Source organism: Triticum aestivum, chromosome 2D (assembly GCF_018294505.1).
Source record: "Triticum aestivum cultivar Chinese Spring chromosome 2D, IWGSC CS RefSeq v2.1, whole genome shotgun sequence".
In the NCBI taxonomy this organism is placed as follows: domain Eukaryota; kingdom Viridiplantae; phylum Streptophyta; class Magnoliopsida; order Poales; family Poaceae; genus Triticum; species Triticum aestivum.
Window position 1 is genome coordinate 593,976,072 of NC_057799.1, and position 16,159 is coordinate 593,992,230.

The 16,159-nt window shown below is 45.7% G+C and overlaps 2 protein-coding genes across 3 annotated transcripts; both read left to right on the forward strand.

Annotated features, from left to right (window-relative positions):
* Positions 1-2,568: 2,568 nt before the first annotated feature.
* On the forward strand, positions 2,569-5,907 carry LOC123054800 (serine hydroxymethyltransferase 4; the record flags this gene model as incomplete). The annotated part of the gene is given in 4 exon segments (XM_044478647.1): positions 2,569-3,255; positions 4,246-4,636; positions 4,717-4,818; positions 5,423-5,907. Coding segments are annotated over 4 exon segments (1,416 nt in total). The 3' UTR covers positions 5,668-5,907.
* Positions 5,908-9,644: 3,737 nt separating this feature from the next.
* Positions 9,645-14,308, forward strand: LOC100038338 (abscisic acid-inducible protein kinase-like). 2 transcript variants are annotated; one of them, XM_044478649.1, is made up of 10 exons: positions 9,645-9,686; positions 9,855-10,009; positions 11,686-11,760; positions 12,631-12,732; positions 12,823-12,876; positions 12,967-13,059; positions 13,149-13,241; positions 13,332-13,436; positions 13,622-13,720; positions 13,791-14,308. In XM_044478649.1, exons 1-10 carry the CDS (start codon positions 9,671-9,673, stop codon positions 14,076-14,078), a joined length of 1,080 nt encoding a protein of 359 aa, XP_044334584.1. In that variant the 5' UTR covers positions 9,645-9,670; the 3' UTR covers positions 14,079-14,308. The 2 variants fall into 2 exon arrangements, with proteins under 2 accessions (XP_044334584.1, XP_044334585.1); XM_044478650.1 differs by lacking the exon at positions 9,645-9,686 and adding an exon at positions 11,120-11,245 and having other exon boundaries at positions 9,868-10,009.
* Positions 14,309-16,159: the final 1,851 nt, after the last annotated feature.

Here is a 16,159-nt window from a genome sequence, read left to right on the forward strand (position 1 = left end):
CAAAATGCATCCGAACAACTACGTCTGGACGTTTGTGGGCGATATAAGGGCCCGCGTTGCTGATGCCCTAACCCCGTGTGTGCTCCTTGGGAGGTTTGAAGATAAACATGGATGCCAACTATGTCTCTAATGTTGACTGTGTAAGTCTTGGACTCGTGGTACGAGGAGCCATGGGGAGGCCTTTTTATGTGTCTACGATGTCATCCCTACGTGTTTGAGCGTGGAAGAAGTCAAGCTTAGAACGAGCTTCACAGGGCTCTACATTGCTCTCACTTCGCCTCAATTTATGTCCACGAGTTCCTCGCTTGACAGATCACCCTTGATTGATCTCAGGTGCGAAGTGATGGGGGTCATCTAACTCATCCATGATTCCACATTGGTGAAAATCAAGAAGGGGTGAATGTAGCGATGTGGTATGCTCTTGCTTATCATGGCTGCTTTAATACTTTGCGATGTGGTTTGGTGGTTGTTGCCTGTATTAGCAGAAGCAACATCTCAAATGCCGCTTCTTATCTTCCTAGGCACCTGCTGATGGTGACCTGAAGCCCTTGGTGTTTTTTCGCTAGATCACGATTAACTTGAGATGGTCAGGTGTAATAGGATATGTAGTATGTGATGTCTCTTATTTCCTCTTTAGTAGTTGCAAAAGACTAGTGGTTTATGACAAATGAAATCGGAGGGAGGTCTAGATATAGTGGGAAATAATCTCTTCAAGTAATGTTTGAGTACAGTTCTGTGTGCGCTTAATGTCGAGGTGGAGCTTCACTCCGGTGCTCAATGCCGAGGTGGATGGTCGTGTACAGGTTTGGACAAAAGTCTTGTGGTCGACAGGGGTCGATGCCGACGATGATGGCCGTGTGCAGGTCTAGATGAAAGTCTTGTGGTCGACAGGGGCCCATGGCGCCCCTTGGACGTTGTTTCCCTTCTTGAAGCCGTTCTTGAAGTTCTTGTTCAAGGTCATCTTGGGTGGAGATAATGAAAAAAAAGTTGGTGGTTTTGCTTGGGTTGTCGTCGGGTGGTGTGTGAGTTGTTCGGTTTTTGGCTTGGTTTCCCTTATAAAATGGGCCACTCTGTATTTTCCCCTTATCTATATAAATGTGCATGAACCCTACCCTCTGATGAGGTTCCGTAAAAAAGTCAAAGGAAGAGCCCTCTTTATCAGAAAAAAGTGAACGGGGCACACGAGCTTGCCAAATATTGCCTCAATGTAAGAATTGATATTGCGTTAATAGGTGGTGAGCTGTCCTGCACGATGTGCTTTTCTCTCTCTCTCTCTGATTATATGAATTTCTTGAGTAATATACGAGGGTTTCCATTTTTTTGGACAAAAGTATTTCAACACTACAAGGAGCTGAAATAAAATAAAATAACCTTCGAGTCCTTACATCTTGCAAGTATGACCCGGAGATTAACAAGAAAAGGCAATCGAGTCATGTCACATACTACAATCTCATCCAAGGCGCTGAAGCCACCATCTCCGACCACCGCCTACCTAACTAACGCAAGGAGGAGAGGACCTCGCCATGGAGATTGAACAAAGGGCGGCAAAGATAACTAATATCCCGAACTTTAGCTCCACCGACGGGAGTCGATATGGCGGAATAATAATTGCAATGCACCGCCAAACCAGCTTCATCACCCCACAAAAACACCATATTCAAGAAAGTATGAGTGATTCGCCTTCCCTCACTCGCGTCCAATGGTGTAGTCAGGACCCAGGTTACTCGGGCCGTCGCCCGAGTTGTGACATTGTGGTTCTTCGTCGACTGTAGCATTAGTGACGCTATTCCGCACTGTAGCAGATGTTTAGCCTGTGGCTTGCCCGGGGGCTTGGCCTGACCATGGCTACGCCACAGCTCCCACCCCGCAACAACAAACAAAAATGAGAGAAACGAGTATTCTCGGCCAAATCGAGTGCAAGGCTTATTTTACGAGCCGTCAGTGAATCACCCTTCTTGATGCGCCATTCACCATGGAAGACAGTCGGAAGAGAAGCTCTGGCACCTTTAAGATGCCGCTCGTGAGCAGCGGAGTGAAGCTCCACCTCAGCATTAAGCGCACACACAACCCTACTCAAAACATTATTTGAAGAGGTTATTTCCCATAATTTTTTCATGATACCATAGATAAAAGAAAATTCTACAGCAAATAACTGGCGCGTGGCTTAATGTAATACCCACACACAATATTTATTTAGGATATTTTTAAACTTTTCAACTCAGTTTTGAACCTTTCTAAAATCAAGGGAGCAGAGCACAAAATCCGCACTGGCGGTTAACACGGCTGTCATGTGACGGCGCGGTGCGGTGGCCCAACCGCCCACCGCGACCGTGGCCCAAGCACCTCACTCGCACCCACACCAACCCCCTACCGCGCATCCGGTCGAACACCTCGGCCGCACCCGCACCCACCACCACCACCCACCTCCGACGTGCACACGCGCCGCACTCCTCTCTATATATCCCCACGCCTCCAATCGCCACCACTCGCCGCCCACCTCCCCCTCTCCACTCCCCCCCTCCGCCGACGCCCCACCACTCTCCCCCTTCCTCCTCCACCGCCGCCGCCGCCGCCGCAATGGACTCCGTCGCGTCGTGGGGGCTGACCCCGCTGGCGGACGCGGACCCGGACGTCTTCGACCTCATCGAGCGGGAGAAGCGGCGCCAGCGGAGCGGGATCGAGCTCATCGCCTCCGAGAACTTCACCTCCTTCGCCGTCATCGAGGCGCTCGGCTCCGCGCTCACCAACAAGTACTCCGAGGGCATGCCGGGGGCGCGCTACTACGGCGGCAACGACGTCATCGACGAGATCGAGAACCTCTGCCGCGACCGCGCCCTCGCCGCCTTCCGCCTCGACGCCGCCTCCTGGGGCGTCAACGTGCAGCCCTACTCCGGCTCGCCCGCCAACTTCGCCGCATACACCGCGCTCCTCAACCCGCACGACCGGATCATGGGGCTCGACCTCCCCTCAGGCGGCCACCTCACCCACGGCTACTACACCGCCGGGGGCAAGAAGATCTCCGCCACCTCCATCTACTTCGAGAGCCTGCCCTACAAGGTCAGCGCCGCCAACGGCTACATCGACTACGACAAGCTCGAGGAGAAGGCCATGGACTTCCGCCCCAAGCTCATCATCTGCGGAGGCAGCGCCTACCCCAGGGACTGGGACTACGCCAGGCTCAGGGCCGTCGCCGACAAGGTCGGGGCCATGCTCCTCTGCGACATGGCGCACATCAGCGGACTGGTCGCCGCGCAGGTATAATCACCACGAACTCACCTCGGCTTGTTACATTCAGAAATTGGATCTTTGCTTTAAGATTCCTCTTTTATGCGATGCGATCTGGTTGTTGGGATCTTAGTAGTAGTAGGTACCTGGTTGTTGAGCCTTCTAGTTGTATATGATTGTCTTTTAGCTGTGTGCATCTATTAGATCTGTGCATATTTCATAAGTGATTGGTGCCGGGTTGTTATGAACTGGGAAACACTCTGTTTACCTGGAATGTTGCTATTAGATCCCATCTAAGTGAGTAGCACTTTGGTATTCGTTGCATAAATGTGTATTGAAACGTTGTGTAGTAATTTCAGACAAATACAAGATTGAAGAGTTAACAACAGTTTTTTTTCCTGATAGAACATGCAACAATCTGGAGTTCATACTTAAGTGGAATTGTTTGTTGTAAATAGTAGTAGTAATAATAATAATTGTTAATCTTTGTTTCAGTGTAAATACTTGAGCACATTGTTTGGAATAATCAATTGTGTTTTTGCACTGATTAACCTATGGAATGACTGCTCTTATACTATCCTTTCATCAAACATATGACAAGCGGTCCTGAGTCCTGACTTGACATATGGCATGGTATAAATATAATGTGCAACTTGCCTCAATTGAGTACACATTTTTCATATATTGAGCGCTCAGCTGTCTGCTAGCGTGACTGATGTGCATATGCCTTCTGTACTGTACTTAGTCAGGGGAACCACTTGTTTGACTATTTTTCTCATGTTCTTCTGAACTCTGCTTTTCTGTAAGTGAAGAACCATACTTCTATAAGTATAGTCATGAAAAATGCATGTAGTGTACCATGGAATTGAAAAGAATGTCCTATTAATTTTTTCAAAATCCTGATCATCTTTCTTTAGGTGTTTCAGGCATACTGCGATAGGTTGAAGATTAAAGAGTGTATGAATGTCGATGTAATCCTACAGTTTCTGAGATGCTTACTGTTTCCTTTCTTTTTTCTAGGAAGCTGCAAATCCTTTTGAGTTCTGTGATGTGGTTACCACTACAACACACAAGTCTCTCCGGGGACCGAGGGCTGGCATGATCTTCTACAGGAAAGGCCCTAAGCCTGCGAAGAAGGGCCAGCCTGAGGGTGCTGTGTATGACTATGAGGACAAGATCAACTTTGCGGTGTTCCCATCGCTCCAGGGTGGTCCTCACAACCACCAGATTGCTGCCCTTGCAGTTGCCCTGAAGCAAACTTTGACTCCTGGATTCAAGGCCTACGCAAAGCAGGTCAAGGCCAACGCTGTTGCCGTTGGAAAATATCTCATGAGCAAGGGTTACAAGATGGTGACCGATGGAACTGACAACCATCTTGTTCTATGGGATCTCCGCCCTCTTGGCTTGACTGGTATGCCCCAGTTTATTTGTGTGAGTTGATTTTCTAGCAGTCCTATTATTACTTGTTCTAATATCAGCTTATTTCTGCAGGAAACAAGGTCGAAAAGATGTGTGACCTTTGCAGCATTACATTGAACAAGAATGCCGTCTTCGGTGACAGCAGTGCATTGTCCCCTGGTGGTGTCCGCATTGGTAAGGATCACTCCATCTGCTTTAATGTTTTAATTACATCTGCTGGTACTGCAAGCCTGAGAAAAATCATTACTACGTCCATCCGAAATAGATGAGTTTCTAGAATGCGTGCAGTCAAACTTCTCATTCATTAGATTGGTTATTAGAAATATTTCCATATTCGCAATTTGTAATTAATGAACGGAGGCTGTACTGTTTACTTCATTTTTATGTTGCATACATTTCAATGTGAGCAATCAGGGTCATTGTGACTTGTTATTCACCACTGTTGACATGATAATTTTTCTCTGAAATAAAACAAGTACACGGTGCAAACCAACATTTGGTTGGCTGCCAAAGTTTGGCAAGCCAACATTTGGCAAAACCAAAAGTTGCCAAAGATTGGCAACTTTTTGAGAGATGGACAAGAACCAATTGGTAGCCAACCAATTAAGAGCCAAATTTTTAGACTTGCCAACAGTTGGCATGCCAATTATTGGCACAAACCAATTAGACTCTAAATTACTGTGACACTTTATTCAGGAATTGGAAATAAACTTTTCGGTTCCTTAATATGAGTGAGAATCTTCAATAATCTGAGAGATTTGTCTGTGATTGTTTTCAGGCGCTCCGGCGATGACTTCCAGGGGTTTGGTCGAGAAGGACTTCGAGCAGATCGCCGAGTTCCTCCACCAGGCTGTGACCATCTGCCTGAACATCCAGAAGGAGCACGGGAAGCTGCTCAAGGACTTCTCCAAGGGCCTGGTGAACAACAAGGACATCGAGAACCTCAAGGTCGAGGTCGAGAAGTTTGCCCTCTCCTTTGACATGCCCGGGTTCTCGCTCGAGAGCATGAAGTACAAGGAGTAGGATGATGATACATATGGTGTGGTTGTCTCCGCTAATCGTCCATACGCCTCGCGCTTCTAAGCCTTATTGGCCGCCGCGTGATGCCGCCTTGTGCTTGTATGAGATTTGTCTGCTCGCCCTGGAGCCCTAAACACCTCCCACCTCGTTTTGTTTGCCAACCACATTCCATCATATTTCTTTGTAGGAATTGTTCGCTTGGAGTCATGGAATGTTGAGTATTTGCAATAATCTTCCATATTATTTCTGTGTACGCTCTGCATATGGGAAAATTATACTGTATGTGTTATTTTCTTTTTTGAGACAGAAAACTTTGGTGCTACTTAGTCTGATCAATCAACTCAACGTTACACTGACCTGTACCAGGATAAGACCACAGAAAGATCATAATAACAGGTTCTAAAACAATCACTTCGAGATTGTAGTGTGATCCGGGCATACTCTAGGAATTCAATTAAAAAATATGGAACATGTATATAGAGAAAGAAAAGAAGACAGTCAGCGGTTAGTCTTCTCTTTCTCTCATAGCTACTATTCGCTGCAAAGAGTCTTACATCGGTCTACAACTCTACATCTCATGCCAATGTTGCCCAAAAGTTAAGATTTTCTGCAACTTTTGACAACACTAACAATTTTTGGTAGCACGAGCGCTTCTCTCTAGCACCTCCGTGGAAGATTCTTTTAATGTTGCAACCCATTTCACAAAGCAATGTCCATTTTTTTTTGCGGGAAAGGAACTTTCATTAATCAAACCAAATGGCTACATTCAGAGATTACAATGCTAGCTATTTCATCGGGTGAATTACGAAGCCAGCAAGCAGTTCGCTGTTGCGAACGACCCATGCATGCAAGAGTGTGGCTAACCACGTTTGCATGTCGGCTAATCTTGCTAGACTTATGTTCCTTTCATGAGACAGAATATTTCTGATCTCACTAATCCAGTATGCATACCTAGACCTATCCACGCCTCGCGCACTGATCATCTTGCTTGGAAGGCAGCTAAGGAAGCTCTAGCTACGCAAGCTACAAAAAAGGATCGACATATGGAACATGACCACACATGCACGCTTTGTGGAGTTGAGAAGGAGACCACTCACCATGCACTGGTCCGTTGCCCCCATGCAATGGCGTTATGGCAGGCCATGCGCGAGACCTGGGAACTCCCAACTCAGGACGAGCTGCACGATGCCGAGCCGGACTGGTTGTTCTGGCTGTTAGAAAAACTCCCAGATACACAGAAGATGGCCTCGCTGATGATTATGTGGAGGATATGGTATGCACGAAATGAGATCACACATCACAAGCCCCCGGTTCCGATTGAAGCTTCGCGCCGATTTTTAATCAGCTACATCACTTCCCTCATCGTGATTAGGCAACATCCAGAAGCAGATTCAGTGAAAGGTAAACAAGTACTTAATATTTCTGGGTACAAACCTCCTGCTGCACATGAAATAAGGCCGAAGCCGCGTTGGGAACCTCCTGACAGAGAATATGCAATACTGAACATTGATGGTACGTTTGTCAAGGCGGATGGTACGGCCGGTGCCGGGATGATACTGCGAGACCATGAGGGTGCGGTCATCTTCGCTGCGACACGTGCGCTGTTCAATTGTGGTGATGCCCTCGAAGCTGAGATGGCTGCGATGAAGGAAGGACTACAGTTGGCCCTTCACTGGACAAACCAACCACTGCTTGTGGAGACGGACTGTGCTGAATTGTTGCAAATGAACAAAGCAATGTCCATTTGTTTCAATGGGGGATTCCTATTTGGCGCGTATCGTGCGCCAGCGAGGTAGCACGTACCCCCCAGGCGCTGGTTTTTTGTATGGGCCGGCCCATTTTTTCGGCTTACATACAAACGTTTTTGAAAAGCTTCTAGAACCTTCTCTGAACCGGTTTTTTTGTTTTTCTTTATTTTTTCTTTCGGTTTTTCTTCCTCTTCTTTTCCCTTTTTATGTTTTTTTATTTTCTTTTCTGATTTTCCTTTTTCATTTTTTTCTTTGTTTTTTCTATTTGCAAAAATCTTTTAAACTCGTGAATTTTTTTAAAATTCATGAACATATTTTTACATCAGATTCAAAAATGATGAACAATGTAAAAATAATATTCAACAAATTCAAATTTTGTCCACCAAATTCAAAAAATGTTCATCAAAATAAAAAAATGTTGATCAAATTCGAAATTTGTTCATCTTGTTTTCACAAAATGTTCATCAAATTCAAAGTTTGTTCATAGATTTTTGAAAAAATGTTTATAGATAGCAAATTTTGTTCTTCCATTTTCCAAAAAGCAATGTTCGTGAAGAAATTTTTTGTTCATCAAGTTTAAAAATTGTTCATCAAATTTTGAATTAGTGATTTAAAAAAATTACGAACATTTTTGAATTCATTAATTTTCTAAGATGCATTTTTTTTTTCAAAATCATGAACACCTTTTAAACACGAACACGTGATGATTTCTGGAAAATTTTCCCAAAAATTATTCATTTTTCTTAATTTCTGAACTTTTTTGATATTTTGAATTTTTTTAAAAAGAAAAAAACAAAAAAAGGAATAAAAAGACTGGGACGCCCAACCCCGCTTATAGGCTGGCCGATGAGGGGCGCGTGGGAGGGGAGTGGGTGCATACTGGCATGTTGGCCAGCGCCCCACGCGCCTCAATGCATTTGCAGCGGAGCATGCGGTACTACTGGCCTGGCCGGCGCATGTGGGACTCCATAGCCGTGCAGCTCACCAGCCGCCGATACAAGCACTACAAGATGTGACCTCCAAAAATGAGCGTGACGCACAGGGCAAGCAAAACTGGTCCGGCCCATTGGGTGGAACAACAGTGAGCGGATGTAAAAAATCGTCAAAAAAAACGTAAGCGTTCACTTGGATTCGACCTCGCGACCTGCATCTTGTGATTCATGCCCCTGGAACTCACCTAGTGACAGAAGCGCAACGCTAATGTTAAAGAACTAACAACGACAATAGAAATGAAAACATTTCCGTAAAATTGTGAAGCATTTTTCAGGATTCGATTTATTTAAGATTACGAAGAATTTCTGTCAAATACAAACAATTTTTTAAATTACGATTTTTTAAAAACATTTCGGACAATTTTTGAATTTGTGAATAATTTCTTAAAAATGGAAACATTTTGTGAAACTATGAATAGTTTTTAGATATGCATTTCTTTAATTCCCAATCATTTTTTGAAAGGACCCTGATAAGTGCCACACATGTGGCACGATCTCATGGCAACTCTTAACGTTTTTGATGGCAAGTTTAGTGACGCATGGATGGCAACTTTAGTTGTTAAGCATGACAAATTTCTTTTCGGATGGCAAGTTTCAGTTTTTTTAGTTTGTTTTTTCTTTTCGGATGACAACTTTAGCTGTAAAAAACGTCAGGGCGGGATTGCTTCGTGCCACACGTGTGACACTTATCGTTTGGATTTTTAAAATTGTGAACAATTTTAAATAAGGCAAACATTCTTTTAAACATGAGAACATTCTTTGAAATTCCGAAAAAGTTTTGAAACCGCAAACATCTTTTAAAAATCACCGATTTTTGAATCAGTTAATAATTTCTGGAAAATGGTTTTTTTGAAATTCCTAACAGCTTTTGGATATATGATCATTTCCTGAAACACGAACGTTTTTATACTTGTGATCAAGTTTTGAAAACCAGGAGCATTTCTGAAAAAATTCCAAACAATATTTGAAAATTCCAAACATTAAAAAAATAAAATTAAACTTGAAACAGAAAAAAGAGTATTCACAAAAAGAAAGAAAAAAAGAAAACGAAAAAACAAAAAAAAACTGGTAGGCAGTCGTTGGATGTGAATCAAACGGTGCTGGTTAGTCGAAGATGGCTCGCCTGTCATCAGCGTCCTTTTCCTTCCCTTGAGAACAGCGGGACTGTCCATTTCTGCAGTCAAGACCGTAGGGGCCTCATCTCAACGAGAAGTGTTGGAGTTGGGTTTTCCCTTTGTGGCTTCCGGACGGCAGCCGCGGCGACACATGGCGGCGCTGCGAGGTGACGTGTCTCTCCGGACTCCTCCCCTCCATCCCCACCTCACGGCTCGGAGCCCGAGTTTACCCCATACCAATCCCCTCCCGGACCTCGTGGGTTCCAGAACGCAGCCAGCTCCATTCACACCCTCCTGTCTTGCTTCCTCCTCCTTCACAAGGTGCTTCTTCTCAGGGGAGCGCTGGAGCGATCAGGAGAAAGAGGGGAGGATGGATCGGTACGAGGTGGTGAGGGACATCGGGTCCGGCAACTTCGGGGTGGCCAAGCTGGTGCGGGACGTCAGGACCAAGGAGCACTTCGCCGTCAAGTTCATCGAGCGAGGCCACAAGGTAAGCAGCAAGCAGCCTCTCCTCTCCTACGATCTAGGCTTTAAGCAGCCTGTTTGAGCGCCTGATTGGCCTGATTTTAGTGGTATGGCCCCGTCACCCGTGATTGGTCAAGTTGGAATGGAGGATCGAATGTTTTGGCCTGTCAGTATCTTCGTGGTTCTCCGCGTGTGCTTGGAATCTCCAGAAATGCTGGGAGTTTCGGTGCACAGGACGTGATCTTGGCTTCGTTTTGCGCTTAGCTGAGTGAGTGGGTTGTGCACTTTTGGTCTCTTCTCTCGGCGTCGATAAATGCAGAGCACTCTGTTTTTAGCGTTTCCACTTGAAGATCCTAATCAAAAATACAGATTCACTTGCTCTTCCAATGGAGCTTCAAAAATACAGATTCTTTTGTAGGTTAATGCGCAATTTAGGCGACCACTTAATCATATCTTGCTTCACTGAACTTGTCCTTCTTACTGCTCGGCGGCATGTGTTGCGCCGGCGTGGTTGCTTCTAATCGTGTGGGTAGGTCCACCAGGACTGCGCATTTGCGCCGCTGCGTGATCGATGATCGATCGGCAGATGGTGGCAGCACAGGGCGATGTTGGCTAGGTGGTGCTCTTTTGAGTGTAGGGGCTCGATTTCCAGGGGTGAAGACTCTAGGTTCGACCTTCGGCTAGTTGCACTAACAATGGCGTCGTTTAAGCGGCGTCGTCGTCCCCTTGCTGAAGGCATTGCATGGAGTTTACTCAGACTCTCCCTTAACTCCGAAGGAATCATATTCTAGAAATAGGCAACGTTTGTCATGGTACTATGGTAGGTCAGGTCGAGGAAGTATCCAGTGCATGCCACCCTGCTGTTGCTTCCCATGCTTCCCTCCAACAAAAATAATCGAAAAGATTCGTTCGTTGGCACACATAGAATCTATCTCCGGTGCCACATAATTTCCAGTATAGTATATGTGATTTACTATTCATAGGCTTTGTTTGGTGTGGCTTTGGTTTCAAAAGCATTTACACATTTCTCCTTTTAGGTGTAGCAGTTGAAAGCATCTTTTTTTTAGCCGAGAGTTTTACCACAGTTATTATTAGAGAACTAATAAATGATTCACCTAAGTAAGTGATTCCACAGTTCAGGGTGACATCCAACGGCTCGGAGCGCGTGGTGGGTCGATCCTAACGCTCGGAAGGCTGTGTCGTGCTTAAGTAGCAAACAAACCGGCGTCAAATCTCATATCGGTCTTCTCACTGTGCTGAGGTTACTAGCGTGAGGCATTGGTTTTTGTTGCACATACTATAAATTTTATATTTTTTTCAACCTTTTGACTTTAGACTATATATCTATTCATTTTGTTTTCTCTGCTGACCTCTTCTGAGTTCAGTTCAGCTTTTGTTGGGTGTTTCTAGTCTCTGTATTAGCTATTCGGACATGTCAGGAAAATGTTTCTAATCTTTTACTGATGCTACTGTTATAGTAAGTCATGCCTACGATGTCCATTTCATTTTATTCTTCCGCTTTGAGAGCTGTAGGCCATTATTTTAAGCTGAAGATGTACCGGAGTTTTACTCTTTGCCTGTGGCTGTTATTACGTTCTTAAGTTCTTTTGTATTTGTTTTTTTTTCTTTCAGGCCCTTTGTTTTAACGTTTAGTATTTATGGGCCATCAATTAACTCTCAGCATTTGTTTTTGCTGCATAGATTGATGAACATGTTCAAAGGGAGATTATGAACCACCGGTCACTGAAGCATCCAAATATTATTCGATTCAAGGAGGTAATTTCTCGACTTCCAAGACAGTGATTATCCCTCTGATAGGCTACAAGTTAAACGAGTTATGAGTGCAATGCTTTAGTCCTTTACCTTGCGAAATTGAAATCAGGGTAACTAGTCACATATTGTACTGATGCTTCATTATCAAAAAATAGTGGCTTTACAAAATTATAGATCTATTGTTACTTCTACGATTGCAAGTTGTAGATCGCAGTGATTGATTTCGGAAACTTGACTCACATATATGGAAACATACTAGTACTATGAAAGTTAAGGTTATCTGTAGTGGCAACTAGAATGTGTAACTGAAATTTTGGTTCCAGCATGTTTTGAGGCTAGGACCCTTTGGTCTATGTTATTTATAATTACATTAATCACTGTCTTTGAGTTGTTAAATGCTTATCAGCTTAAAATTGTCTTCCTCATTGCACTGTTCTGCACTACCCAGGCAAGTTAACTTGTTACTTAGATTTGCATCCCCATACTTTGTATTGTTTTCACATACCTGATTGCTTAGAGTTCTCATGCAGCTAGACCATTGACGATCTAGCAGGTAATTAACCAGTACAAAGATGACATACATGTGTTTCAGAGGGTGTGGACATTTCCTCTTGGTTGAAAAGAAATTTATTTTTAATGCAAAAAAACTTGATTTTCCATAGAGATGAAACTCTTGCATGGGAGATCAGGACTACTTCAGATTTTTTACCTGTTTCCATTCAAGAATATATACTGTCATGTTGGGTGGAGGGTTTGGAATCATCTGAGGTTGTGGATGCCGCTAACCGGCTTCTTTCTGTTCATCTTGAATTGTGGGCCTGATTATCAAACCTTTAATGTTCAATCCATGCTTTAACATACATAGTTTTTCAGGTCGTGCTAACTCAGACACATTTGGCAATAGTTATGGAATATGCCTCTGGCGGCGAGCTATTTCAAAGGATTTGCAACGCAGGGAGATTTAGCGAGGATGAGGTAGATAATATTTTTGCAACGACCTTTGGAACTTCCTTAAATGGTTACATATAATTACATTAACTGTTACTTACTCATTATTCTTAACAGGGAAGATTCTTCTTCCAACAATTGATTTCTGGAGTGAGCTATTGTCACTCTATGGTACGTAGTACTCTGCCATGCCAACTCGCAGATAGCAGCTTAAGTCAGACGCTCACCACAAAAAATGTCTTCTTTTTTGTTTGCCTGCAGCAAGTATGTCATAGAGATTTGAAACTAGAAAACACTCTATTGGATGGTAGTGTCGCACCTCGACTCAAGATTTGTGACTTCGGTTACTCCAAGGTATTCCCGTGCACGCAGATAATAACCTCTGAATGTTGCGTCTTCATCTCCTAAACCAGGACCCCTGTTTCAACTTTCTTTCATTTCAGTCTTCTGTCTTGCACTCTCAACCGAAGTCAACTGTCGGCACGCCGGCATACATCGCCCCGGAGGTCCTCTCTAGAAGAGAGTATGATGGAAAGGTATGAATTTTCACCACTAGGGCATGGTTTTAATGGTTTAAGTACCCCATGTGATGTGAAGCATTCAGATGCCAGCTCCTATAATCTTAGGTCGCCGATGTTTGGTCTTGTGGAGTAACGCTCTATGTGATGCTTGTGGGGGCATATCCTTTCGAGGACCCTGATGAGCCAAGGAACTTCCGCAAAACTATCACCGTGAGTACACACACCCTTTCCCACCTTATCTTTCATGAAACCATGGCTGTGTGCATCATGATGATGCAGAGGCCGGGATCTTTCCCCTTTTCGAAAAAAAAATCTTTCATGAAACTTTTGCATCATCTCTATCTGATGCCTCTCACTGTGTTACTACAAAACTTAATTGTTGGTGTCTTCCACAGAGGATACTCAGCGTACAGTACTCCGTTCCGGACTACGTTCGAGTCTCGATGGATTGCATACATCTGTTGTCCCGCATCTTCGTTGGAAATCCTCAGCAGGTTGTATATTCTAGTCCTGGAACAGTTCAGTTCCTGGTCATGTAGTGCTCACATTTGTATTTGCATGCAGCGAATAACCATCCCGGAGATCAAGAACCATCCATGGTTCCTCAAGAGATTGCCCGTTGAGATGACCGATGAGTACCAAAGGAGCATGCATCTGGCAGACATGAACACGCCGTCACAGAGTCTGGAAGAAGCCATGGCGATCATCCAGGAGGCGCAGAAACCTGGCGATAACGCCCTAGGGATTGCCGGGCAGGTTGCCTGCCTGGGGAGCATGGATCTAGACGACATCGATTTCGATATCGACGACATTGATGTTGAGAGCAGCGGGGATTTCGTGTGCCCGTTGTGACGCTCATGAGTGGTTCGAAAGTTCTCTTGATGGTTTACGTGTGGATGTGTTCCTGTTTGTCATGCTTCCATTTAGATTTTGTTCTGGATCACAAATTCTCTGTAGCCCACAGATTGGCCTTGCTGTGTAAACAGTGTAAGATAAGTCTACATGTTTTTTTTTGGAAAAGGAGAGGATGACCCTCGGCCTCTGCATTTGGGAACAAATGCATGCGGCCATTTTATTGATTATTCTCAAGTATCTTATAAAGTAGAACAATAATATGCCTGAATCGGCCATCTTGGCAACCTCTATCGCTATTTTTATTCAAATGATGAAGGGGTGCCAGCTGGGCTATATACCCAGGCCTCTCACCTAAGCCTAACATCTAAAGCCGGAGGTCCCGACCAAGCCATCTGCCAGGTCCGGGGCTCAAACCGGTCCGACGGACTCATATGTGTCGTCGCTGCCATCTTTCACTGGTCCATCTTTAGAGCAGATTGAGGTGACAACCTTGGCAGGTCCTTCGCCAACAACCCCATCACGACGCCAAACGACGACCTCCACCTACGCGAGCCTTGGCAGGTCCTCCGCCATTGATGCTACCACGACGCTAGCCGACGACCTCCCCCTACGCGAGTCCATCTCCAAGCAACAGACGTAAATCCATGCTAGGATAGGGCCGCACCACCGCCGTCGCCCACCACCCACAAGCGCCACCCAACCCCAAGGTTCTCAAAGTGGCGCCTTCAAGAAGGGAACGGTGCCATGAGCGCCGCCACCGCCCAACAAAGTTAGGACTTTCACCCGAGAGACCTAGGGGAAGGTGAAGTGAGGAGATCGGTCCATAGCGACGCCTCCAAGGAGGGGAACGACGCCCTCAGGCGTCGCCGTCGGCGCGGCCGGTCATGGCCGGCCAGGGATTTCGCTCGAACTAGATCCTCGCCACCACCAGCGCCTCCTGTACAGAACCGGCGACCAAGAGGAAGCGCGGCCCGACCAGGTTGGCCCGCACGCCGAACAGGGGAGGAGGGGAGGCGCCAGGTCGCGCGCACCTACCGCCGCAGAAGCCGCCGCCGGCCGCTGAGGGAGTCCTGGATTAGGGGGTCCTCGGGCGTCCGGCCTATGTGACGTGGGCCAGACTGATGGGCCGTGAAGATACAAGACAAAAGACTCTCTCCCGTGTCCGGATAGGAATCTCCTTTGCGTGGATGGCAAGCTTAGCGTTTGGATATAAAGATTCCTTTCTCTATAACCGACTTTGTACAACCCTAGTCTCCTCCGGTGTCTATATAAACCGGAGGGTTTAGTCCGTAGGGGCAATCATAATCATACACGCTAGACATCTAGGGTTTAGCCATTACGATCTCGTTGTAGATCAACTCTTGTAATTCTCATATTCATCAAGATCAATCAAGTAGGAAGTAGGGTATTACCTCCATCAAGAGGGCCCGAACTTGGTGCTTTCATTGAGAGTTCCACTGTGACGTCGAAGATAGGGTTAATGGCTCGCCTTGTCATCAAGGACAACATCACCACCGGAGGAGCCCTGGCCTCAGGCCAAACCCTCCGGCTGGGCGGCTTTACCATGATCGCCCGTTCGGCCGTTAAGCCGACGGTGACCTCTCAGGTCATCAAAAATCGCCTCCGTGTTGACACCGAATACTCCAAACGGATGGATCCGGCGAAGTTGTCATCTTTAAACAAACTCCTGGATCGCATCGCCGCTATGGGGGTCGCTACAGACTATGATCAGATTGGGCTTAAACCCGATCAGAGAGAAATTAAATCTCCGCCGATCACCCATCAGATAGCGGTCGTAGAGGAGCAAAACAACGACTCTTCCCTTATGTTGAAGACGAACTATGTTCGGATATCCGAGCTCGAACAGCCGGATACCTGTCTGCGGAACGACACTCCTAGCCCTCCGAACCTAGAGTCGGACGTTGGACCCAAAAAATCAGTTGACATCCCGGAGCCCGAACTATCAAGCTCGGAAATTCTTCAAACTCCGGACTCCAAACTGGGTCAGGGTGCGGATTTAAAGCCACCCACCCACCACAAGCAATATTCGCCAAGTAATTCCGGTCATCCAGATATAT

Excerpts from the sequence above, each read along its gene's own strand:
- LOC100038338 (XM_044478649.1), top strand. Across the intron at positions 13,242-13,331 it reads GAAGAGAGTATGATGGAAAG|GTCGCCGATGTTTGGTCTTG; the intron begins GTATGAATTTTC and ends CTATAATCTTAG. Across the intron at positions 13,721-13,790 it reads TCGTTGGAAATCCTCAGCAG|CGAATAACCATCCCGGAGAT; the intron begins GTTGTATATTCT and ends ATTTGCATGCAG.